Source organism: Dama dama, chromosome 11 (genome assembly GCF_033118175.1).
Source record: "Dama dama isolate Ldn47 chromosome 11, ASM3311817v1, whole genome shotgun sequence".
Lineage (NCBI taxonomy): Eukaryota > Metazoa > Chordata > Mammalia > Artiodactyla > Cervidae > Dama > Dama dama.
The window spans coordinates 1,141,174-1,162,189 of record NC_083691.1 but is presented as its reverse complement, the minus strand read 5'-3'; the positions used below and the strand labels follow the sequence as shown (position 1 = coordinate 1,162,189).

Sequence of the window (21,016 nt, the reverse complement as noted above, 5' to 3'; positions counted from 1 at the left end):
TTGAGTTTTGAAGCCCCAGCCCGTCCCCAGAAGAGGCCCTCGGGGCCAGCAGACACCAGTGCCCAAGCCCCCTGCCAGCCCGTCCCGGGCTTCAGGGGCCCTCTGCCCGCTGCCCCCGCCCAGCCTGGCCCCGGCGCCCAGCAAGGGGACCAGGGCGCGAGGCTCACCTTGCTCCAGTTGAGGTTATGGGACTCTCGGGGGAGCCGTTCCTGTGCCCGGGAGCCCCTGCCCAGCCCCAGCAGCAGGGCCAGCAGGGCCAGCCGCCAGCCCAGCTCCATCCTCGCCACCAGCCTCAGCTGCCCGCTCAGACGCCGCGCTTAAATGCCCAGCCTGCCAGCCCGGCCGTGGGCGTCAGCTGACCGCAGCTGTGGGCCGGCCTGGGGGGCCAACGGGGAGGGGTCTTGGGCCCTCCCACCTGCAGGCAGGGCCAGCCCCGCCCTTGGCCCTCGGAGCCGGCCTGGGACACCCCAGAAGACAGAGGCCTCGATGATCCTGAGGTCACTTCCTGGGCCTCGGGTCACTGAGTGTCCCCTGGAGCCGTGGCACCTGTCAGGGAGGTTGGTGGTGCTCCTATCCTAGCCCCCCAACCCCCGGGAGGGGACAAAGGCTGGATGGGACACTGAGTCACTCCACAGGGCATGCACACAGGAAGCGGGGTCTTTGGACAGTGCTGGCGCTGACACTGGGGCCGCCTGCATGATGCCCTTGGCAGGTCCTGACATGTGTATGTGTTTGTATGTACACGCGTGTGCTCACATACGTCTGTGTGTGTGTGCACCCGATATCATCACAAGTGAGAAGTGACCCCCACCCTGCTCCGGGTCCAGCTTCCCCAACGGCCCCTGCTCCTGCCAGGACTTCTGGACACAGGAAGACAGACAGACTCAGGCTCTCTGGGGTCCCTGGCCCCCGCCCTGCCCCAGGACCCCAGGAAAAGCCAAGCTCTCACGCCCTGGGCGCCCCAGCCCAGTGCCCTGCCCACACGTCACCCAGACCACAGGGTCTGGCTCCAGATCAGGCAGACGGGCCTCCTGTCGGCCCAGGGCCCAGGGTGATCCCCCGGGAGGAGCAGTGGTCTTCGGCCCAGGGCCCTGCTTGGACAGACGCAAGAGACCACGGGAGGGTTTGTGGAACTGCTTTATTTGAAGCCGCAGCAAGGGCCCCTGGGAGCAGGCGGCCCCCACCCAGCCCCTGGGCGGCTGGGCGAGGAGGGCAGCGTCCGTCCAGCCTCCTCCGGGCCCCTGGGGGCTGCCGCGTTCACTGGGAACCAAGAGGAGCACGGGCACCCTGGACTCGGCCGCAGAGGCATCGGCTCCCCGGGGCCCCCAGCCCTGCCCTCGGGGGAGCCTCCGGACGAGAGGGGCCGGGGGCCCCCAGGCCTCTCCTACCACATGGAGGGGAGGGGTGCTCGGGGGGCCACTTACCAGGAAGACCTTGTGTGCGCAGGTGACTGGGGAGGAAAGGGGCCATGGTGAGGACGGCCGGCCCCTCGCCCACCGGCACCCGGGGCCCCGCACACCGCCTGCCCCGCCCACCCCGCAGGCCTGACGCTGGGCAGGGAGCAGGTGACCCCTTGAAGCCCCCCTGAGCTCGGCCTGACTCCCCAAGGCCAGGAAGGTCCCCGAGCCGGCAAGCGGCCCCCCGGCGTCCGGCGACACTCACAATCCCTCTGGAGCTCGGCCTGCTGCTGCGACAGGAAGCCCAGGCTCCGGCTCCACTTGGCAAAGCGGCCCAGAGCCTCCTGACTGGCTAGGGCTGTCCGGCCTGCCGGGGAGGCAGAAGAGCCCGGCGGGACTGAGGGCGGGGAGGGGCCCAGGGGAGGGGCCCACCCCAAGAACCCGCAGAGGCGGGACTCCACACCCTCTGAGCCCAAGGCTCTTCGCCACATGCGGCCCCCCGCCTGCCCCCTCCAGGCGGGATCACTCCTGAGCAGGGAGGGGCTGTGCGTGGGGAGGGGGCACCCAGGAGGCAGGTGCAGGGCTGGGGGGTGGTTTCTGGCTGGGATGAGGCTGGTGCGAGGTGGGCGGAGGCCCGCACCCCTGCAGGAGGAGCCCCGCGCACTCACTGTACAGCTCCACCGTGCTGAAGGCCTCCTCCTGGGCCTCCAGCTGCGTGAACACTATGGCGTAGTCCCTGAAGTTGGTGCCCAGCACCCGGTACTCCAGCACGCCTAGGGCTAGAGACAGGCGTCCCCGGGGGGCGTCAGGCCTCAGCCGACCAAGAGCCCCCAGGCTGGGTCCCCTTGGTCCCCTGCCCCCACCCAGCCCCGGCACACAGGGTCTCCAGGTGGTCGAGGGATGGCGGGTGAGCCCCACGTCATCCTGGGCCACCCTCCTCAGATCCGGTCCCCACGGGACACTCCCACCCGTGCCCACCTCCCTAGACACCATAGCTGGAAGGCTGGGGTCCCGCTGAGCTGCTGGCCGAGGTCAGGCCCTCTGTCCTCAGGACTGGCCCTGAGGACCTCCCAGTTCCCGGAGGAGTGCCCCTGGAGCTGGGGTGGAGCTGCCTCTCCCCGTCCTGAAGGGCAGACCCGGCGCACAGGGGCCTGGGGATGCAGCTGGGGTGGGAGACCCAAGGCCGCTGGGGGCAGAAGGCAGTCAGGGGACTGCAGGAGTCCCCAAGCTGCCCAGAAGGACTGCCGTGGCCGTCATCCTTACAGGGATTCCCGAAGACCCATCCGGAATTTTGTCTCTGCAGCTCCACAGCCTGCAGGTGGCATCTCTCCATCCTGGAGCAGAGAAGGATCCATCGTCACCCAGGTCCAGGTGCAGGACCAGGAGGCAGGTTCGGCCGCCCAGACCGGGCCAGCGTGGCTTCAGGGGACTCTGCCTCCCCCTCGGGGGCCGCAGTTACCCAGAAACCCTGCCCTCAACCGCAGGTGACCCCTTGGGGCCGCAGTTACCCAGAAACCCTGCCCTCAACCGCAGGTGACCCCTCGGGGCCGCAGTTACCCAGAAACCCTGCCCTCAACCGCAGGTGACCCCTCGGGGCCGCAGTTACCCAGAAACCCTGCCCTCAACCTCAGGTGACCCCTCGGGGCCGCAGTTACCCAGAAACCCTGCCCTCAACCGCAGGTGACCCCTCGGGGCCGCAGTTACCCAGAAACCCTGCCCTCAACCGCAGGTGACCCCTCGGGGCCGCAGTTACCCAGAAACCCTGCCCTCAACCGCAGGTGACCCCTCGGGGCCGCAGTTACCCAGAAACCCTGCCCTCGACCGCAGGTGACCCCTCGGGGCCGCAGTTACCCAGAAACCCTGCCCTCAACCGCAGGCGACCCCTCGGGGCCGCAGTTACCCAGAAACCCTGCCCTCGACCTCAGGCGACCCCTCGGGGCCGCAGTTACCCAGAAACCCTGCCCTCGACCGCAGGCGACCCCTCGGGGCCGCAGTTACCCAGAAACCCTGCCCTCGACCGCAGGCGACCCCTCGGGGCCGCAGTTACCCAGAAACCCTGCCCTCAACCTCAGGTGACCCCTCGGGGCCGCAGTTACCCAGAAACCCTGCCCTCAACCTCAGGTGACCCCTCGGGGCCGCAGTTACCCAGAAACCCTGCCCTCAACCTCAGGTGACCCCTCGGGGCCGCAGTTACCCAGAAACATTGCCCTCAACCGCAGGCGACCCCTCGGGGCCGCAGTTACCCAGAAACCCTGCCCTCAACCTCAGGCGACCCCTCGGGGCCGCAGTTACCCAGAAACCCTCCCCTCAACCTCAGGTGACCCCTCGGGGCCGCAGTTACCCAGAAACCCTGCCCTCAACCTCAGGTGACCCCTCGGGGCCGCAGTTACCCAGAAACATTGCCCTCAACCGCAGGCGACCCCTCGGGGCCGCAGTTACCCAGAAACCCTGCCCTCAACCTCAGGCGACCCCTCGGGGCCGCAGTTACCCAGAAACCCTGCCCTCAACCGCAGGTGACCCGCCGGGGGCTGCAGTTACCCAGAAACCCTGCCCTCAACCGCAGGTGACCCCTCGGGGCCGCAGTTACCCAGAAACCCTGCCCTCAACCGCAGGCGACCCCTCAGGGCCGCAGTTACCCAGAAACCCTGCCCTCAACCTCAGGTGACCCCTCGGGGCCACAGTTACCCAGAAACCCTGCCCTCAACCGCAGGTGACCCGCCGGGGGCTGCAGTTACCCAGAAACCCTGCCCTCAACCGCAGGTGACCCGTCGGGGGTGCAGTTACCCAGAAACCCTGCCCTCAACCGCAGGTGACCCCTCGGGGCCGCAGTTACCCAGAAACCCTGCCCTCAACCGCAGGTGACCCCTCGGGGCCGCAGTTACCCAGAAACCCTGCCCTCAACCGCAGGTGACCCGTCGGGGGTGCAGTTACCCAGAAACCCTGCCCTCAACCGCAGGTGACCCGTCGGGGGTGCAGTTACCCAGAAACCCTGCCCTCAACCTCAGGTGACCCCTCGGGGCCGCAGTTACCCAGAAACCCTGCCCTCAACCTCAGGTGACCCCTCGGGGCCGCAGTTACCCAGAAACCCTGCCCTCAACCGCAGGTGACCCCTCGGGGCCGCAGTTACCCAGAAACCCTGCCCTCAACCGCAGGTGACCCCTCGGGGGTGCAGTTACCCAGAAACCCTGCCCTCAACCGCAGGTGACCCCTCGGGGCCGCAGTTACCCAGAAACCCTGCCCTCAACCGCAGGTGACCCCTCGGGGCCGCAGTTACCCAGAAACCCTGCCCTCGACCGCAGGTGACCCCTCGGGGCCGCAGTTACCCAGAAACCCTGCCCTCGACCGCAGGTGACCCCTCGGGGCCGCAGTTACCCAGAAACCCTGCCCTCGACCGCAGGTGACCCCTCGGGGCCGCAGTTACCCAGAAACCCTGCTCTCGACCGCAGGTGACCCCTCGGGGCCGCAGTTACCCAGAAACCCTGCCCTCGACCGCAGGTGACCCCTCGGGGCCGCAGTTACCCAGAAACCCTGCCCTCAACCGCAGGTGACCCCTCGGGGCTGCAGTTACCCAGAAACCCTGCCCTCGACCGCAGGCGACCCCTCGGGGCCGCAGGCCGGCTACCTCCCGAGGGACCTGCTTTGCCAGATCCACATGGAGAAAACTTGGGAGCGTTGCTGAGGGCATGAAAGGGGCCTGAGACCAACAGGGGGTCTGCAGTTTGGGGTAAAGCGACTCCACGTCTAAAGAGGCCAGTGTCCCTAAGCCGTCCAACCGTAAAATGAGCAGATTGCCTTCTGTGAGCGCAGCAAGACAAGCCCACGGCCAAGTTCCCTGCAAGACCCAGGAGTAAGGAGGAAAAGCCTGAAAGGGGCATCACCAGCGAGAACCAGCCGATGACCTAACAACGCGGAGCCACGAGAGGGGAAGCAACCCGACTCACGGGCACAAAAGCAGACTGATTGAAGGAACAGAAGAGTCTGGAAATGAAGCAAAATGCCCAGGAGGTTAGCGCGTCACGAAGCGAGCATCTCCGGCCAGTGGAGGAAGAGGGACCCCGGGCGAGGGGTGCAGGGCAGCTGGACGTCCATCAACAGTCACACCTCGCAGGTCCCCAGGGCGTAGCCCTGAGCAGGTCAGAGAGCAGAGGCCTCTCAGCTCCAGGGAGACGTAAAGACCTCCTAACAACTACATCACAAGACCCAGAGGCCCTAAAAAGGAGCCGGAGTTAATCCACACAAACACAGAAAGAACTCTTCTTACCAAAAACTGCTCGAAGGTGTAAGAAGAATGACAGACTGGGAAATAAATTTGCAACTAACCTTTATTACAGACCGTGGCCAAAATCACCGATACCTAAGTGTTCTTGCATGTCAATAAAAACCTACCCCAGGAAAAAATATGCAAAAGACATGAACAGACGCTGGGCTGGGGAGGAGCCCCAGAAGGAATAGGCCCCAAGATGCCCGCCCCCCTGTGATCACAGGAGGCAGTAAAAACAACCGTGGGGCCATCGGTCACCCATCAGATGGCCAAGAACTTAGGGCAAGCAGACACCCAGTCCTGCACCAGCTCGGGGCACACGCCTCATGTGACACGGAGAAAGAAGGGCAGACGCACTTCAGCTCCAGGGATTTGTCCCTCCCAGGCCGGTGCACCAATGTTCACGCCCCTAGGTGTGTTTCCAGTTGCGAAAGACTGGAGATCGCTGTCTGCCCATCAGCAGAGCCCTGGAAGGCAGCCCAGAGGAGTATTACTTGGCTGTGAAAAAAGTTTCTCAAAAAAAGTCACAGAGTCAGCAGATGACCCAATAATCCCACAATCTGGGTGTGTCTCCAAAAGAATTGAAAACAGGGTCTCAAAGAGATATTTGCACACCCATGTTCTCAAGGCCCAAAAGCCAGAAGCAATCCAGACATCTATCAATGAATGAAAGGGAGCTAGATGTGGTCTATCCCTGTGGTGGAATATTACTCGGCCTTCAAGAAGGAAATTACAACACAGCTCGCAACATGGGTGAACCTAGAGGGCAGTATGTTCTGATAAACCAGACACAAGACAAACATAGGGGCTTCCTACCACGTCCTTACCTCAGTGGTAGAGAATGTGCCCGCCAAAGCAGGAGACAAGGGTTCGGTCCCTGGTCTGGGAGGATCCCACATGCTGCAGAGCAACTGGGCCCATTCTCTAGAGCCCGTGTTCCAAAACAGGAGAAGAGAGGCCTGTGCAGCTGAGAGTAGCCCCCACCCTCCACCCCAGAGCAAGCCACACAGCATAGCGACCCAGCAGGGCCAGAACGAACATAAAGACTCAAACAACACTGTTTCTTTAAAAAAGACTAATGCAGGGTCCACTCATGTGAGGCCCTAGAGGGATGAAACCCACAGAGACGGAAGCAGATGGTGCAGCCAGGGGCGGCGGGAGGGGACGGGGAGTGAGGGTCTGCGGGGGACAGGGGGTCCGTCTGAGAAGGTGAGAAAGTACCGGAGAGGCTGGTGAGGTTTGCCCAATCTGAGCGTATTTGATGCCCTTGACCTGCGCACTTAGAACGGTTAAGGTGTTATGTTTATCTTACCACAGCTTTTAAAACTTTAAGAAAAGCAAAAGAGAATTAAATCTTAAATGTTTCAAAAGAGGGCAGAGACCCTGGGGGGGCTGACACCAAACTGTGGCTTGCCTGAGTACTGAAAGACTTGCATGTGCTCGCGTGTTCCTGAACATCTCCGAAGAGCCATCACAGATCAAAACCTGGGCTGCCTGCTGGGAGGGGGCCGCTGGCTGAAGAGGGGGGGAAAGACCCCCGCTGTCCACCTCCCCGTTGCTTTTGGCCACTCGGCACAGTTTGTGGGATCTCAGTTCGCCGCCAGGGATCGAACTGGGGCCCTTGGCCGTGAGAGCACGGCGTCCTAACCCTTGGACCCCCAGGAAAGCGCCAGGGGGCTCTGATCTTTGAACCAGGTAGCCGCGTTTCCTATTCGAAGACCAACACAGGAAATTCACCTTAAACAACAAAACGGAGCGCCCTCTTGCCCGTCCTTCAGCCCTGCGGTAAGTGTGCGCCCCGCCCCCGGGCCCGGCCCCGCCCCTTCCGCCCCGCCCCGGGGTCCCGGGCCCCGCCCCTTCCGCCCGCCCCGGGCCCCGCCCCTTCCGCCCCGCTGTGGCCGAGGTCCTCAGACACACGCGCCTCCTAGCCGTAGGGAGCGAGGCTGCTGGCCGACGGTACCCACAAGCGAACGCCAGAAAGGGCTGGGAGACCCCGCCCCTGCAAGCGCCCTCATCCCCTCACCGTCCACGGCTGTCCCACGGGGCCTGGCCTTCCGGATGCCAAGCCTCCGTGTTTGGATGGAACATGTTGGAGCCTTGTTAGGACTCTGAGCCACATGGCTTTCGGGCTACAGCCCATGACGCGTGTGACCGTGTGTTCACCCAGCACAGCAGGCGCCCGCCCCAAGCCCCATGTCCCCTGTCCTGGCTTTTCCACGGCCGGTCCAGCCCAGCTGGGCGGCAGCCACAGCAGGCTCGGCTGCGGGAAGGAGCAGGGCAGTCAGCCTCCTCTCGGGACGGGGCCACCGGCCACTCAGCCTGCGTGATGACTCCAGGGCAGGGATAGCGTCCCAGCAGCCACCCTGAGCGACAGGCGGGGACTTGGACACTTAGGTGGCGCGGGTGCTCGGGGCTTCGTGGTCTCCGGGCTCCCCCAGGGCCCCCCGGACCATGTGGGCTTAAATGCACAGACCCATCTTGAGCAGCCACTCAGGAGGGCCTTGAACAAAGAAGCAGCCTCTCCCGCTGACCAGAGCTGCTGCCAAGCTGCCCAAGGGCCGGGGCAGAGGGGGCAGTCAGAGGCTGTGCTGGCCTCGCTGGAGAAGGCGTGAGTCCCACCCAGGGGCGCCCCCCAGCCAAAGTCCAGGACACAGACCCCGGAGACCAGGCGGACGGTGGAGCTCACAGCAAAGCCCGGTGCAGAGGGAGGGGAGGGCGGCCTGGCCACCCAGCCGTGCCCCCCGCCCCACCCACCTATGCCGGGAAGCCCGCATCTTCAGGGTGTTCTGGGACGTCAGCATCACCTCGACCCCCTCGACGCTCTTTGTGGCCTTCTCCAGCGCGAAGTCCTTCTCCCCCGAGGCCACGGCGAGGACATACCAGGACCCCATGAGCTGAGGGAGGGGTTGCAGGTGAGGGGCCGTCCCTCCAACCCCAGCCCAGCCTCCTGCAGCCCCTGTGGTCTGGGGGGCCCCGGGGGAGCCCAGAGACCACAAAGGCCCAAGGATGCAAGTGGCCCCAGACCCGCGCCGGCGCAGGGGAGCCATCACCTGCTGAGGGTCCAGCCTCCCCAGCCACACGGCCCGGGCGCTGGGCGCCGAGACCACAGCCAGGAGGGCGGCCAGCAGCACAGCGCTCATCCTCCCGAGGTCCACACACCAGCGACCTGCCCGGGCCCGGGATGAGCAGCCCTCCTGCCTCTGGACGCCCGTTTATATGACTCTGAACGCAGTGCTGTGGGCGGCTGCTCACCGCCAGGCTGCCTCCTGCCTCTCTCCTCGCCCTCCAGCCACGCCGGGGAGCAGGGAGGGGCCGGGACCGTGTGCAGGGCCCCTTCCACACGGACACCTTCATGCCACCCCAGCTTCTCCAGCGGCCCTCCACTTGGAAGTTTGCAGAATGAGCATCCTGCCCCTGGCTGCACCATCCCCTCCCTTTCAGGGAGCCACCCCTCTCTCTCTCAGTCTAGGAGGGCCAGAGACCCTGCTCTTGAACCCAGGCCAAGGTCATGTCTGAGAAGAGAGGCAAGAACAAACTTCCTCCAGAAGCTGCGGTTTGGGGTATCTTTTGTTTTAGGCATTAAAAATACAAAATTTACCCCCCACCGTTTCTTTGAAGCTCTCACCCACTCCTGGCCCACCCACCTTCCTGCCTGGCTGCCCCTTGTCTCCTGCCCCTCCACGGCCAGCACCTAACTGGAATGCCCTGTGCCTTCCGCCACCCACCCACCCATCCGGACCTGCCCACTCTCTGGGCAGCCGCACTCTGATGCCTCCCACCTCTGCTCACCATGAGCCTGGCCGGGCCCCCAAGGCCACATGAGAGCTTTCCCTGGACCTGGGCTGCCCACTCTGGGTCAGTGGAGACCCTGCCTGGGAGCGGAGGTCACAGGGTTTGGCAGGATCTGTCTGAGGCCCCAAAACCCAAGTGGAAGTACCTGGGAGGATGCCCTCCCGGGGAGGGGGGCCCTGCGAACCACAGCACCCGGCCTCCCCTGCTGGCCGGCTTCCGGGGTGCTGTGGACACAGGACAGGCAGCTTGGAAGCTGACGAAAGATGAAGCCGTCTGTCCTGCTGGGCCTTCCCCGGAAGGACCTCAGATAGGCCGGTGCCCCACCCCTGTGTGGAGACAGGACGTGCCCTGCAGGAAAGGGGGCCAAAGAGAGCCCATCACACACAGACCTGCAGCGAAGTGTCACCCTCCCCCAGGCCTGGAGGACCCCGGGGCCGGGGTCTCTGGCACAGACAGCCCACCACAGGCAGGGGTGACTCCCCGTGGCTCCACAGAGGGGGCCCGGGGGCACTGGACCAGGAAGCGGGCAGGGGCTGCAGGACCCCGGCCCAGGAGGCCGAGCCAGAGCTGCTCCCAGCGCTTTTTACCGGGAGGCTGGATGGATGGCGTGGACGCCAGCCCGGGAGGGGCCCGCGGGGCGGGAGCGACACGTAGGGCGCTGGCCACGGTCAGCCGTTGGCGGCGGGGCCCAGCTGGGATTGACCCGGCTGCCCTGCTCCTCCCTGCCAATGCCCCCGCCCCCACCCCCCCAGCAGCAGGCAGCCTGCTGTGGAGACTGGGGGACCCTAGGGGGTGAGCCTGGGCGCTGAGCCTGGAGGAAGCGGGTGGGGATGGTGGCCACTCAGAGCTCAGCACCTCCCGCGCGGCCTTGGACCCAGCGTTCCCAGGACCTTCCTGTTGGCTCCCGCTCAGCACCCAGAGCAGCCCCTGGGAGCCCTGAAATCCTCCCTGTGACCCCCACCCCCCAGCTCTCTAGCCCTCCAATCCCCCTGTGACCCCCACCCCCCAGCTCTCTAGCCCTGAAATCCTGTGACCCCCACCCCACCAGCTCTGTAGCCCTGAAATCCTCCCTGTGACCCCCACCCCGCCAGCTCTGTAGCCCTGAAAGCCTCCCTGTGACCCCCACCCCGCCAGCTCTGTAGCCCTGAAATCCTCCCTGTGACCCCCACCCTGCCAGCTCTGTAGCCCTGAAAGCCTCCCTGTGACCCCCACCCCGCCAGCTCTCTAGCCTTGAAATCCTCCCTGTGACCCTCAATCCCCCAGCTCTGTAGCCCTGAAATCCTCCCTGTGACCCCCAACCCCCCAGCTCTCTAGCCCTGAAATCCTCCCTGTGACCCCCACCCCACCAGCTCTCTAGCCTTGAAATCCTCCCTGTGACCCCCACCCCGCCAGCTCTCTAGCCCTGAAAGCCTCCCTGTGACCCCCACCCCGCCAGCTCTGTAGCCCTGAAAGCCTCCCTGTGACCCCCACCCCGCCAGCTCTGTAGCCCAGAAAGCCTCCCTGTGACCCCCACCCCGCCAGCTCTGTAGCCCTGAAATCCTCCCTGTGACCCCCACCCTGCCAGCTCTGTAGCCCTGAAAGCCTCCCTGTGACCCCCACCCTGCCAGCTCTGTAGCCCTGAAAGCCTCCCTGTGACCCCCACCCCGCCAGCTCTGTAGCCCTGAAAGCCTCCCTGTGACCCCCACCCCGCCAGCTCTGTAGCCCAGAAAGCCTCCCTGTGACCCCCACCCCGCCAGCTCTGTAGCCCTGAAAGCCTCCCTGTGACCCCCACCCCGCCAGCTCTGTAGCCCTGAAAGCCTCCCTGTGACCCCCATCCCACCAGCTCTGTAGCCCTGAAAGCCTCCCTGTGACCCCCACCCCGCCAGCTCTGTAGCCCAGAAAGCCTCCCTGTGACCCCCACCCCGCCAGCTCTGTAGCCCTGAAATCCTCCCTGTGACCCCCACCCCGCCAGCTCTGTAGCCCTGAAAGCCTCCCTGTGACCCCCACCCTGCCAGCTCTGTAGCCCTGAAAGCCTCCCTGTGACCCCCACCCCGCCAGCTCTGTAGCCCTGAAAGCCTCCCTGTGACCCCCACCCCGCCAGCTCTGTAGCCCAGAAAGCCTCCCTGTGACCCCCACCCCGCCAGCTCTGTAGCCCTGAAAGCCTCCCTGTGACCCCCACCCCGCCAACTCTGTAGCCCTGACAGCCTCCCTGTGACCCCCACCCCGCCAGCTCTGTAGCCCAGAAAGCCTCCCTGTGACCCCCACCCCGCCAGCTCTGTAGCCCTGAAATCCTCCCTGTGACCCCCACCCCGCCAGCTCTGTAGCCCTGAAAGCCTCCCTGTGACCCCCACCCCGCCAGCTCTGTAGCCCTGAAAGCCTCCCTGTGACCCCCACCCCGCCAGCTCTGTAGCCCAGAAAGCCTCCCTGTGACCCCCACCCCGCCAGCTCTGTAGCCCTGAAATCCTCCCTGTGACCCCCACCCTGCCAGCTCTGTAGCCCTGAAAGCCTCCCTGTGACCCCCATCCCACCAGCTCTGTAGCCCTGAAATCCTCCCTGTGACCCCCACCCCCAGCTCTCTTTGTCCTGGGCAGCTGTTGCCCGCCCCCCGGCTGAGCTGTGTCCACCTGCCATGTGGCCCAGCTCTCAGCCAGATGTCGGCTTCCTGGCAGAACTCGCTGCCCCCCAGGGGCATTTCTCCCCAAAGGGAGACCCCACATGCATCAAACAGTACCCCCCAGCCCAGCACCTGGTGACCACTAATCTCCTTTCTGTCTCTGCGGACTTGCTATCATGCGTGTCCCACAGGGGGCTCCTGCAGCACGTGGCCTCTCACCCAGCACCCTGTCTTCAAGGTTCATCGTGTTATGTGGACAGTCTTCCGACATGTGGATGGACCACGTTTGTCTATCCATTCGTTGGTGGCAGTTTTGAAGCTTGGCAGCCCTTCATCGGAATGCATGAATGCAAACTCGCTTCAGTCTGGCCCAACTCTCTGCGATCCCACGGACTGTAGCCCACCAGGCTCCTCTGTCCATGGGGATTCTCCAGGCAAGAATACTGGAGTGGGTTGCCATGCCCTCCTCCAGAGGACCTTCCAGACACAGGGATCAAACCTGCGTCTCTCACATCTCCTCACTGGCAGGCTTGTTCTTTACCGCTGGCGCCACCTGGGGAGCCCAGCCCTTCAGCAGACCTCACCTCAGTGTAAGCAGCTTTCCTTCTAGGGGACCCCTCCCCAGGGGACCCCTCCCCAGCTCTGTGAACCGCAGGCCCCATCTAAGCTCTTCCACCAGCCCTGCGAGCGGCGTCTCTTTGCTACTGCCCTGTGGCCACTTCTGGGACTGCACCTTCTTGGGTCCAGGGCCTCGCCAGCTCTGGTCTGCCCACCGCCCACCAAGGCACCTCTCCTACCGGTGCCCCCGTCCTCGTCCTGAGCCCCCACAAACCCCCTTTGCACACAGCAGAGCGTGCGTTAGCCTCCATCACGGCGCTGAGGCCTGCAGGGCGTGACGGAGGCCCTGGCCGCCGTGCCCGGCGCACCGTGTGTGCGGGGCCCCCACTGAGCCGCTGCTGGCCGGGCCTGCAGCGCCAGGCACTCAGGGCCACCTCAAGCCGGACGTGGCCACGCAGACACTGCCTGCAGGCAAATGCATGCTGTGCGGTTTCCAGTTGGCAGACCTGCGGGTCACAGCGACTTGGGCCTGACCCTCATTCACTCACAAGGGTCAGTGGGCAGCTTCCACCTCCAGACCCTGTGCTCCGGGCTTGGGAAACAGAGGCCGACGGGTGGCCTGCAGGCTGGTGCGGCTCCTGCCGTCTCGGGGTTCACAGGAGAACGGAGAGAACAGGAGAGCAGAGAACAGATAAACACAGGGGAGATAACTGGGATGGTGCTAAGTGACCAGGAAACAGACGGGGGGGTGGGCTGGGTTTGAGGAAGGCTGCTGACTAGGCGGAGGGTGAGAAGTAACCCAAGTAGCGGGGGCTCTGGTGAGGGGCTGGACGGGACCAGAGGGCCCCTGGGCAGGAGGGTATGAGCAAGAGGTCCCGGATGGGGCGGGGGCGGGCTGGGCTGACTGCTGGGAGCTGGGCGGCACTGGGCTGGGTGATGGTTTGTGCTCGGCGTGGGTTTGCCCTCGGTGTGGGTCTGCACTTGGGAGTCTCCAGACCCCGACAGGGAGCATGCTGGTGGTGGGAGCGTTCTCCGTGGCCTCGGAAGCTGCCCCACACTTGAGGCTCAAGGGGGTCCTCAGGAGGTCTGCAGGCTGTGGTGACCTGTCCGTTGATCCCTGCTTACTCTCACGCCACAGTTCTATGGTTAGAGGTCTGACCTCTGCCTACCACACTTGGATCTTACTTGCGGGCTCCGGACACATTGTCTCCCTGACCCTCATCCCAAGAGCTGGCATTTGGGAGAAGAGTTCATACAGTCTACCTGCCTACCTATCTACACTCAGTTCAGTTCAGTCGCTCACTCATGTCCCACTCTTTGCGACCCCATGAACCGCAGCACACCAGGCCTCCCTGTCCATCACCAGCTCTCGGAGTTTACCAAAACTCATGTCCATTGAGTCGGTGATGCCATCCAGCCATCTCATCCTCTGTCGTCCCCTTCTCCTCCTGCCTTCAATCTTTCCAACATCAGGGCCTTTTCAAATGAGTCAGCTCTTCGCATCAGGTGTCCAAAATATTAGTTTCAGCTTCAACATCAGTCCTTCCAATGAACACCCAGGACTGATTTCCTTTAGGATGGACTGGTTGGATCTCCTTGCAGTCCAAGGGACTCTCAACAGTCTTCTCCAACACCACAGTTCAGAGGCATCAATTCTTCGGCACTCAACTTTCTTTGTAGTCCAACTCTCACATCCGTACATGACTACTGGAAAAACCATAGCCTTGACTAGATGGACCTTTGTTGGCAAAGTAATGTCTCTGCTTTTTAATATGCTGTCTAGATTGGTCATAACTTTCCTTCCAAGGAGTAAGCGTCTTTTAATTTCATGGCTGCAATCACCATCTGCAGTGATTTTGGAGCCCCAAAAAATAAAGTCAGCCACTATTTTCACCGTTTCCCCATCTATTTGCCATGAAGTGATGGACCGGATGCCATGACCTTAGTTTTCTGAATGTTGAGCTTTAAGCCAACTTTTTCACTCTCCTCTTTCACTTTCATCAAGAGGCTCTTTAGTTCTTCTTCACTTTCTGCCATAAGGATGGTGTCATCCGCATATCTGAGGTTATTGATATTTCTCCCTGCAATCTTGATTCCAGCTTGTGCTTCCTCCAGCCCAGCATTTCTCATGATGTACTCTGCATATAAGTTAAATAAGCAGGGTGACAATATATAGCCTTGACGGACTCCTTTTCCTACTTGGAACCAGTCAGTTGTTCCATGTCCAGCCTATCTACACTATATAAGTATAAATATATACTGTAGTTTACATTTAAAAGTTTATTTACCTGGCTGCAGTGGGTCTTCGTTGTGGCATACAGGACCTTTAGCTGTGACACATGGGAGCTAGTTCCCTGACCAGGGATGGAACCTGGACCCCTGCACTGGGAGCACGGAGTCTTAGCCACTCGACCACCAGGCAAGTCTCTAGTTTACATTTTTTAAAAGTTGAGGTATAATTTACATGCTATGGAACTCACCCCCTTTGGTTCTGTAAGTTTAGACAAACGCACCACAGTCCATCACCCCAGAGTCTCCGCAAGCCACTCTGTCGTCAGCCAGGCCATCCGTCCTCCAGCCACACTTTCTGTCCCTGAGGATTCCAGTGTTCTAGAGCCATAGTCTGTAACCCTCCCAGACTGGCTTCTTCACTCGGCGTAAGGCATTTGAGGTTTACCCGAGAGCTACCCTGAGCCAGTGTGTCTGGAGAGTCTCATGCTTGTTTGTCCTGCCCCGTGAATGGTATTTGGTTGTTTCCGTATTTTAGGGATTGTCAGTAAGATCTCACGACCAGCCACCAGCAGGTTTTGGCTAAAGTGTGTCTCATTTTTCTTGGGTAGATATCTAGGCTTGCGATTGTCGAATCACATGGTATTTGAATGTTTTCCTTCAAGAGAATCTGCCAAGCCATTGCCTAGGGCGTCGCACCCTCTCGATTCCCCACCCGGGCGGTGACCATCCAGTGTCTTTGGTTTGGAAACAGAGTGGCCAGCCTGCCGGCCTGTGGTGGCGTCTCCTTACAGTGAACGAATGCCCAGGAGCCTCTCTGCATGGCTTTGCTTTCTGATTTGGAATCTTTTGAAATATTTCGCTTTTTTTTTTCTTTTTAAGTTTTGAGAGTTCTCTATAGATTCAGGATTTAAGCCGTTTATCAGATGGGTGTTTTGTAAATATTTGCACAGGAAGGCTCTCACCGCCGTCTGTCCGGGGCTCTGGGATCTGGTTGAGAGCTGGCGCCTCCTGAACCCAGTGGAGGCGGTGAGCCGGAGCCCTCGGTCCCGCCGCCCCGCTCCCCCCGACCCCGCTGGCTGATGAGGGTCCTTCTCCGACCCTGAACGCACTTCCACTGGGAGCTCAGTGCTGACCTTCCCTGGGGATGCCTGCCTCTGATCAGGGGACTCTGAGTGCCCCAGGCCACGTGCTGCTCCTCAAATGGCATCCCCTGACAGGACAGAAGAGGCCACCTGGAGAGAGGCCTCGCCCGCCCGAGCCCCCACCAGCCTGTGGCGCCTCCCCGGCGACATTGCGGTCCGCAAACTTATGCAACCAGTGATAAGGTGGCCGTGACCCCATAATCCGCCCCAGGTGGCGGCCCAGCCCCGCCCTCCACATGGGCTTGCTGGAGGCCCAGCCAGGGGCAGGAGGCAGGGCTGCTCGGGCCTCTGACGTCACCTCTGTCCCCCTGAGACAAGGTCCCCAAGCCTGGCTGATGGTGACTCCGCTCCTGTGCAGGGAGGTGACGGGGTGAGGACTCTGGGGGACCTGGGCCCCAAGGAGGAGCCTCCTGGCTGGAGCAACCTGACCGTGGGTGCTTCCCAGTGGCGCCCCCAAGGGCCCCGGGCTCCCGCCACGGTGCCCACAGGGGTGCAAGGCCTGAGCCAAGTGAGAGCCCTCCAGAGCCCTCCCGGAAATGACCCCTGGAGCCGATGGGGACACTCGAGCGATTGTGCCAAACAATGAACAAAGAGGGGCTGGCTTTTCCGGGGCCGAGATGCCATCCACTGCCCAGGCGGCTCGCTGGCCCGGCCCCACTGCGGGCTGGGCTATAAAGCTGCCCACAGGGGGCTGGTGGACCCATTGCCAGGGCCAGGGGGCGCAGACGGGGATGGGGGCCACACTGCTGAGCTGCGTCCTGCTGCTGCTCTGGCCGTCCTCGGCTCAGGCTGACGTCCTGGTGCAGCCAGACTTTGATGCCAACAAGGTACGAGAGGCCCCCATGCTGTGCCATGCAGGTGGGGGTCCAGGCTGAGCTGCCGCTGGAAACCAGAGTGACCGTGTTCTAGCGGAGCCTGCCGCCTCCGTAGGACGCTTGCTTGGTGTTCCGGGCCTGCACAGCCTTTAGAGTCCCTTCCATTTAACCCTGAAATAACCCTGTTTGTGGGTAGTTACTGACCCACTTCACAGCTGGGAGCACTGAGGCTCCCAGTGGCCAGCAGCCCTGCCCCAGGTGAGTGGCAGCACAGGGGCTCGGACACTCCGGAGAGGCCCGGCCTCGGGGCTTCAGACAAATCTGTGAGCCTCCTGGCCCACAGTCCGGGTGCGGGGAGAGTCCGGCCTCTGGTCATTGAGCTGTCTTGCAGTTCTCAGGCCTCTGGTATGTGGTCTCCATGGTCTCTGACTGCAAGGTCTTCTTGGGCAAGAAGGACCACCTCCTGATGTCCACCAGGGACATCAAGGCCTCGGCGGGGGGCAACCTCAACGTCCACATGGAGTTCCCCCGGTGAGCGCGCGCGGCGTGAGCGCGCGCGGGGTGCGCACAGGCGGGGCCGGGTGGACCGGCGGGGCCAGGCCGAGAGTGAGTGGGCTGTGCACCCCAGGACGGGGCCGGGTGGGCGGGGCCGAGAATGAGCGGGCGTGCACCCCCAGGGAGGACGGCTGTAACCAAGTGGATGCGGAGTACCTGAGAGTGGGTTCCCAGGGGCACTTCCGAGTCCCGGGTAGGTGACCCCCACCCCCTTCTCTATGGGTGACCCTCCCCCATGCCCCTCCCCTCCCCTCCCGGGGCCCTCCTCTGCCTCTGCCTGGGCCCCGCCCCCTTTCCCCATGTGGGTGGGGTGGATGCTCCGCCGTGCGCTTGTCCAAAGCCAGCCGCCTCCTCTGCAGCCTTGGGCTACCTGGACGTGCGCGTGGTGGACACGGACTACAGCTCCTTCGCCGTGGTCTACATCTACAAGGAGCTGGAGGGCGCGCTCAGCACCATGGTGCAGCTCTACAGTGAGGGCTCCCCCGTACCCCCCCGACCCCACCCACTGTCCCCCTTGGACCCCACCCCACCCGCTGGGGCACCTCCTCAGGCCCTGCCCACCCCATCACACACTCCCAAGTCTGGACCAGGTCCGGGTGGGGGCTGACGGAACCCCCAGTGCTGCCGATGGGTACGGCTGAACTGAGGGGCCTCTGAAGGATGGGCACTCAGGCCAAAGCTCAGGCCTGTCTCTGGCTGGAGACCCCGCCTCCCCTGCTTGGCCTACGGCCTGACACCCTGAGCAGGGGCTGCGATACTATTCTGGTTTAATTTCTCGAGGGCTTGGCAGAGTGAACCAGGAGAGCTCCCCAAGGGGAGAGGCCAGGGTGAGGGCGGGAAGCTGGCTTTGGGAGCTGCAGGTAAAAGTGTCTGAAGGGGTGGGCCTCCGGGGCGCGGGGTCTGGGAGAGCAGCCGGGCACCTCACGCTCCCAGGTGCTCTGTGTGAAATGGGAAAGGCTGCCCTTCCGGGCAGCTTCCAGTCCCCTCTGGCCCCTCAGCCAGGCAGGCACTTTCATCAGTGCACAACCTGCCCAACCTCAGGTGGCAGACCTACCGTCAGCCTTCAGGAAAGGGCAGTGAGCCCCGGGGCCCCCATCTGCCCGGCTCTCTCACCTCCGTGACCCACAGGGGTTCACAGGGGCCCCCGCTCTGCCCCAGGCCGGACCCGAGAAGCGAGTCCCCAAGTCTTGGAGGCCTTCCAGAACTTCTACCCGACGGTGGGGCTGTCAGCGGACATGGTGGCCATGCTGCCCAAGTCAGGTACCCCCGCGAGCCCCGCCCCACCAAAGCCCCGCCCTGCCAAAGCCCCGCCCCGCCCCCCTCCGGAGTCCTGGGAGGTGCCCGCAGGAGGTAGCCCTGTCTTCCAAGGGTGTGTTGGCCGGGCCCGGGGTGGGGCCGCTCCCAGAGGGTCCCTTGGCATGGGGAGGGGCTGCAGGAGGCAGGGGGCAGTCCCAGCCAGCCCAGCCTCTCGGGACCCTCTGTCTTTCTACAGATGCGTGCTTCCCGGGGGACAGGGACGCACCCTGAGGGCTCCGGAGACTTGGCCCTTCCCAGGTAGGGGCCAGGGTAGCACCTCCCTCCCGTTCTCCAGGGCCTGTGTCCCGGACCTCCTGCCCTCACACCTCCTGAGGTCTGCACAAGCAGATCCCCCAGCATTTCTTGTTCTCCCTGGATACTCACTCATGTGCCTGAAGCCTCCACTTACACATCACCCCTTCCAGGGAGCCTCTCCTGATCACCTAGTGCTGCCCTAACAAACTACCACAAACTGGGTAGCTTAAAACAACAAGAATTTACCCTCTCATAGCCTAGAGGCCAGAGGTGCAGAGTCAAGGACTGGGCAGGGCTGTTCCTCCTAGAGGCTGGGGGGGGGGGGGGGGGGGCGGGAATCCCTCCCTCTTCCAGCGGCCGGCACTGCTGGCGACCCTTGGCCTGTCGACCCACCACTCCCATCTCTGCTTCGCTTGTTAAGAGGCCAGATTGCCCTCCTATAAGGATACCCTAAATCCAGGGTGATCCCCTCTGAAGATCTTCAACCAATTACATCTGCAGAGACCTTATTTCCACATAAGGGCACTTTCGGAGTTCCAAGTGGACATGGATTTGGAGGGATACGATCCAGCACAGTGTGTCCTGTGTCCCCACAGCCCCTGGCTCACCCAGAACACGGGGTGCTGCCTTGGGATTCCCGAGTCCTCATCCTCTTCCAAGGGCCCCACGAGGTGGGAACCACGGCCTTCTGGTTTGCTGCCGTCACAGGGCTGAGTCCCCAGGCTCTCTTGGGACATGGATGCAGCTGGGCTCTTGCGGATGCCTTCTCCCAAAGCGGACAGGAGACCCTCGGGCCCCTCACCCCCCTTCCCTGTGAAGAACTTGGGAACCTACATGAACAGTAAACCTCGGACACGATGTGACAGTCGCCGGCGTCAGGAGGCCCCCCTGCGGCCTCTCCTGGCATGGTTAGGTTAGGTGGGGGCTTCCAGAGTGGCCTGCGGGCAGCGCCCCTCCGCCCTTCAGTTCACTCCGCTCCCCCAGCCAGGCCGAGTTCACCCAGGGCTGCGCCGGGGGCACTGGGCTGCTGCAACTGTCAGTGGTCTCAATAATGCGGCCCAGGGTCCCGGCTCCGTCCCTGTTTCAGCAACTTTAGGGATCGGGTCACGTGCTATCAGGAAGGTTCTAGGTGCAGAGAGCATGAGCCTGTCTGCCCCACCCCCAGGATTATGTTAGAAAAAGCACCTTTTAGGGTAACGTGCACACCTACGTGGACCCCCTCTCCAGGGCTGCGTCTGTAGGTTCTTCGGGGTTAAGTGGCTGTTCTGCCAGCCAGGCCGTGGTGAGGCCCTGGGGACAGTGGCTGGGTCCCTGGGGAGCCCGTAAGGGGTGGCACTGGGGCTGTGGCCTCGGGGGAAGGGGCTGCCTTGGGGGAGCGTTTCCATAGTTGCAGAAGCTTCGGTGGTGGCGGAATCCGCTCACCTTGCCCTTTCGGGGGATGAGTAGATGGGGCACCCTGCTGTGCGAAGGGCCACTCGGGGGTCCCAGGAGTGACCGGACCTTTGCTGTCTGTGCAGGGCGAGCCGGAGCAGCAGGTTCTGTCACCCCGAGTCGTCCTGACCCACGGCCCTCCAGCCCTGCACCTCCCCATCCCCCACCCTCCGCGGGCATCTCCTGGGGCCTCGCCCTTCCACTCAATAAACAGATTCTGCAGTTTCCAGGCCCCTGGATTCTTTGGAGAGGCCGCCGGGGAGGGCCCTGGGGCCCTCCCGTGACCCGGGCTCCTGGAGCCACTGAGGCACGGGCACTATGGCTCAGAGGGAGAGGCGCCAGCCAAGGGTGGCCCCCATGGGGGCTGCACCCACAGGCAGCATCTGGGTCCCCCGGCCCGGCCCCCATAGGTTCACGGCCCCTGTGGGGACACCGAGGTGCCCTGGGCAGCCCGGCCCTGTGGCTGGGCCTCCATCGGGGCACAGAACCCATAGAGGCAGAGCAGCCGCAGGGGAGCTTCAGGGTGCAGCTTGTCGGGATTTCCTTCCTGCTGTTGCTGTGACCTTGACCTTGGGCTTGTTGGTGAGCCTCTGTGAGGCTTGGGAATGGGTCACGGTCGTGGCCAGAGCACCCTGAGCCCCTCCCTGTGGCCCAGCCTGAGTGCCCCTGAATGGACCCTCGGGCCTGAG

The 21,016-nt window shown here is 63.3% G+C and overlaps 2 protein-coding genes across 2 annotated transcripts; one reads left to right on the top strand and one right to left on the bottom strand.

Annotated features, from left to right (window-relative positions):
• Positions 1-1,127: 1,127 nt before the first annotated feature.
• LCN6 (lipocalin 6) lies at positions 1,128-8,798 on the bottom strand. The gene is made up of 6 exons (XM_061154199.1): positions 8,413-8,798; positions 2,661-2,731; positions 2,066-2,176; positions 1,663-1,764; positions 1,425-1,450; positions 1,128-1,260 (listed from the first exon to the last, which is right to left on the bottom strand). Exons 1-6 carry the CDS (start codon positions 8,796-8,798, stop codon positions 1,258-1,260), a joined length of 699 nt encoding a protein of 232 aa, XP_061010182.1. The 3' UTR covers positions 1,128-1,257.
• Positions 8,799-16,706: 7,908 nt separating this feature from the next.
• Positions 16,707-20,424, top strand: LOC133064288 (lipocalin-15-like). Its single transcript, XM_061154181.1, has 7 exons — positions 16,707-16,802; positions 17,182-17,321; positions 17,468-17,538; positions 17,705-17,815; positions 18,504-18,605; positions 18,838-18,899; positions 20,414-20,424. Exons 1-6 carry the CDS (start codon positions 16,707-16,709, stop codon positions 18,870-18,872), a joined length of 555 nt encoding a protein of 184 aa, XP_061010164.1. The 3' UTR covers positions 18,873-18,899; positions 20,414-20,424.
• Positions 20,425-21,016: the final 592 nt, after the last annotated feature.

Excerpts from the sequence above, each read along its gene's own strand:
- LOC133064288 (XM_061154181.1), top strand. The coding sequence starts at position 16,707 with ATGGGGGCCACACTGCTGAGCTGCGTCCTGCTGCTGCTCTGGCCGTCC. Across the intron at positions 17,539-17,704 it reads GGGGCACTTCCGAGTCCCGG|CCTTGGGCTACCTGGACGTG; the intron begins GTAGGTGACCCC and ends CCTCCTCTGCAG. Across the intron at positions 17,816-18,503 it reads CACCATGGTGCAGCTCTACA|GCCGGACCCGAGAAGCGAGT; the intron begins GTGAGGGCTCCC and ends GCTCTGCCCCAG.
- LCN6 (XM_061154199.1), bottom strand. The coding sequence starts at position 8,798 with ATGAGCGCTGTGCTGCTGGCCGCCCTCCTGGCTGTGGTCTCGGCGCCC. Across the intron at positions 2,732-8,412 it reads ATGCGGGCTTCCCGGCATAG|GATGGAGAGATGCCACCTGC; the intron begins GTGGGTGGGGCG and ends TCTCTGCTCCAG. Across the intron at positions 1,765-2,065 it reads CAGCACGGTGGAGCTGTACA|GCCGGACAGCCCTAGCCAGT; the intron begins GTGAGTGCGCGG and ends CCTCCCCGGCAG.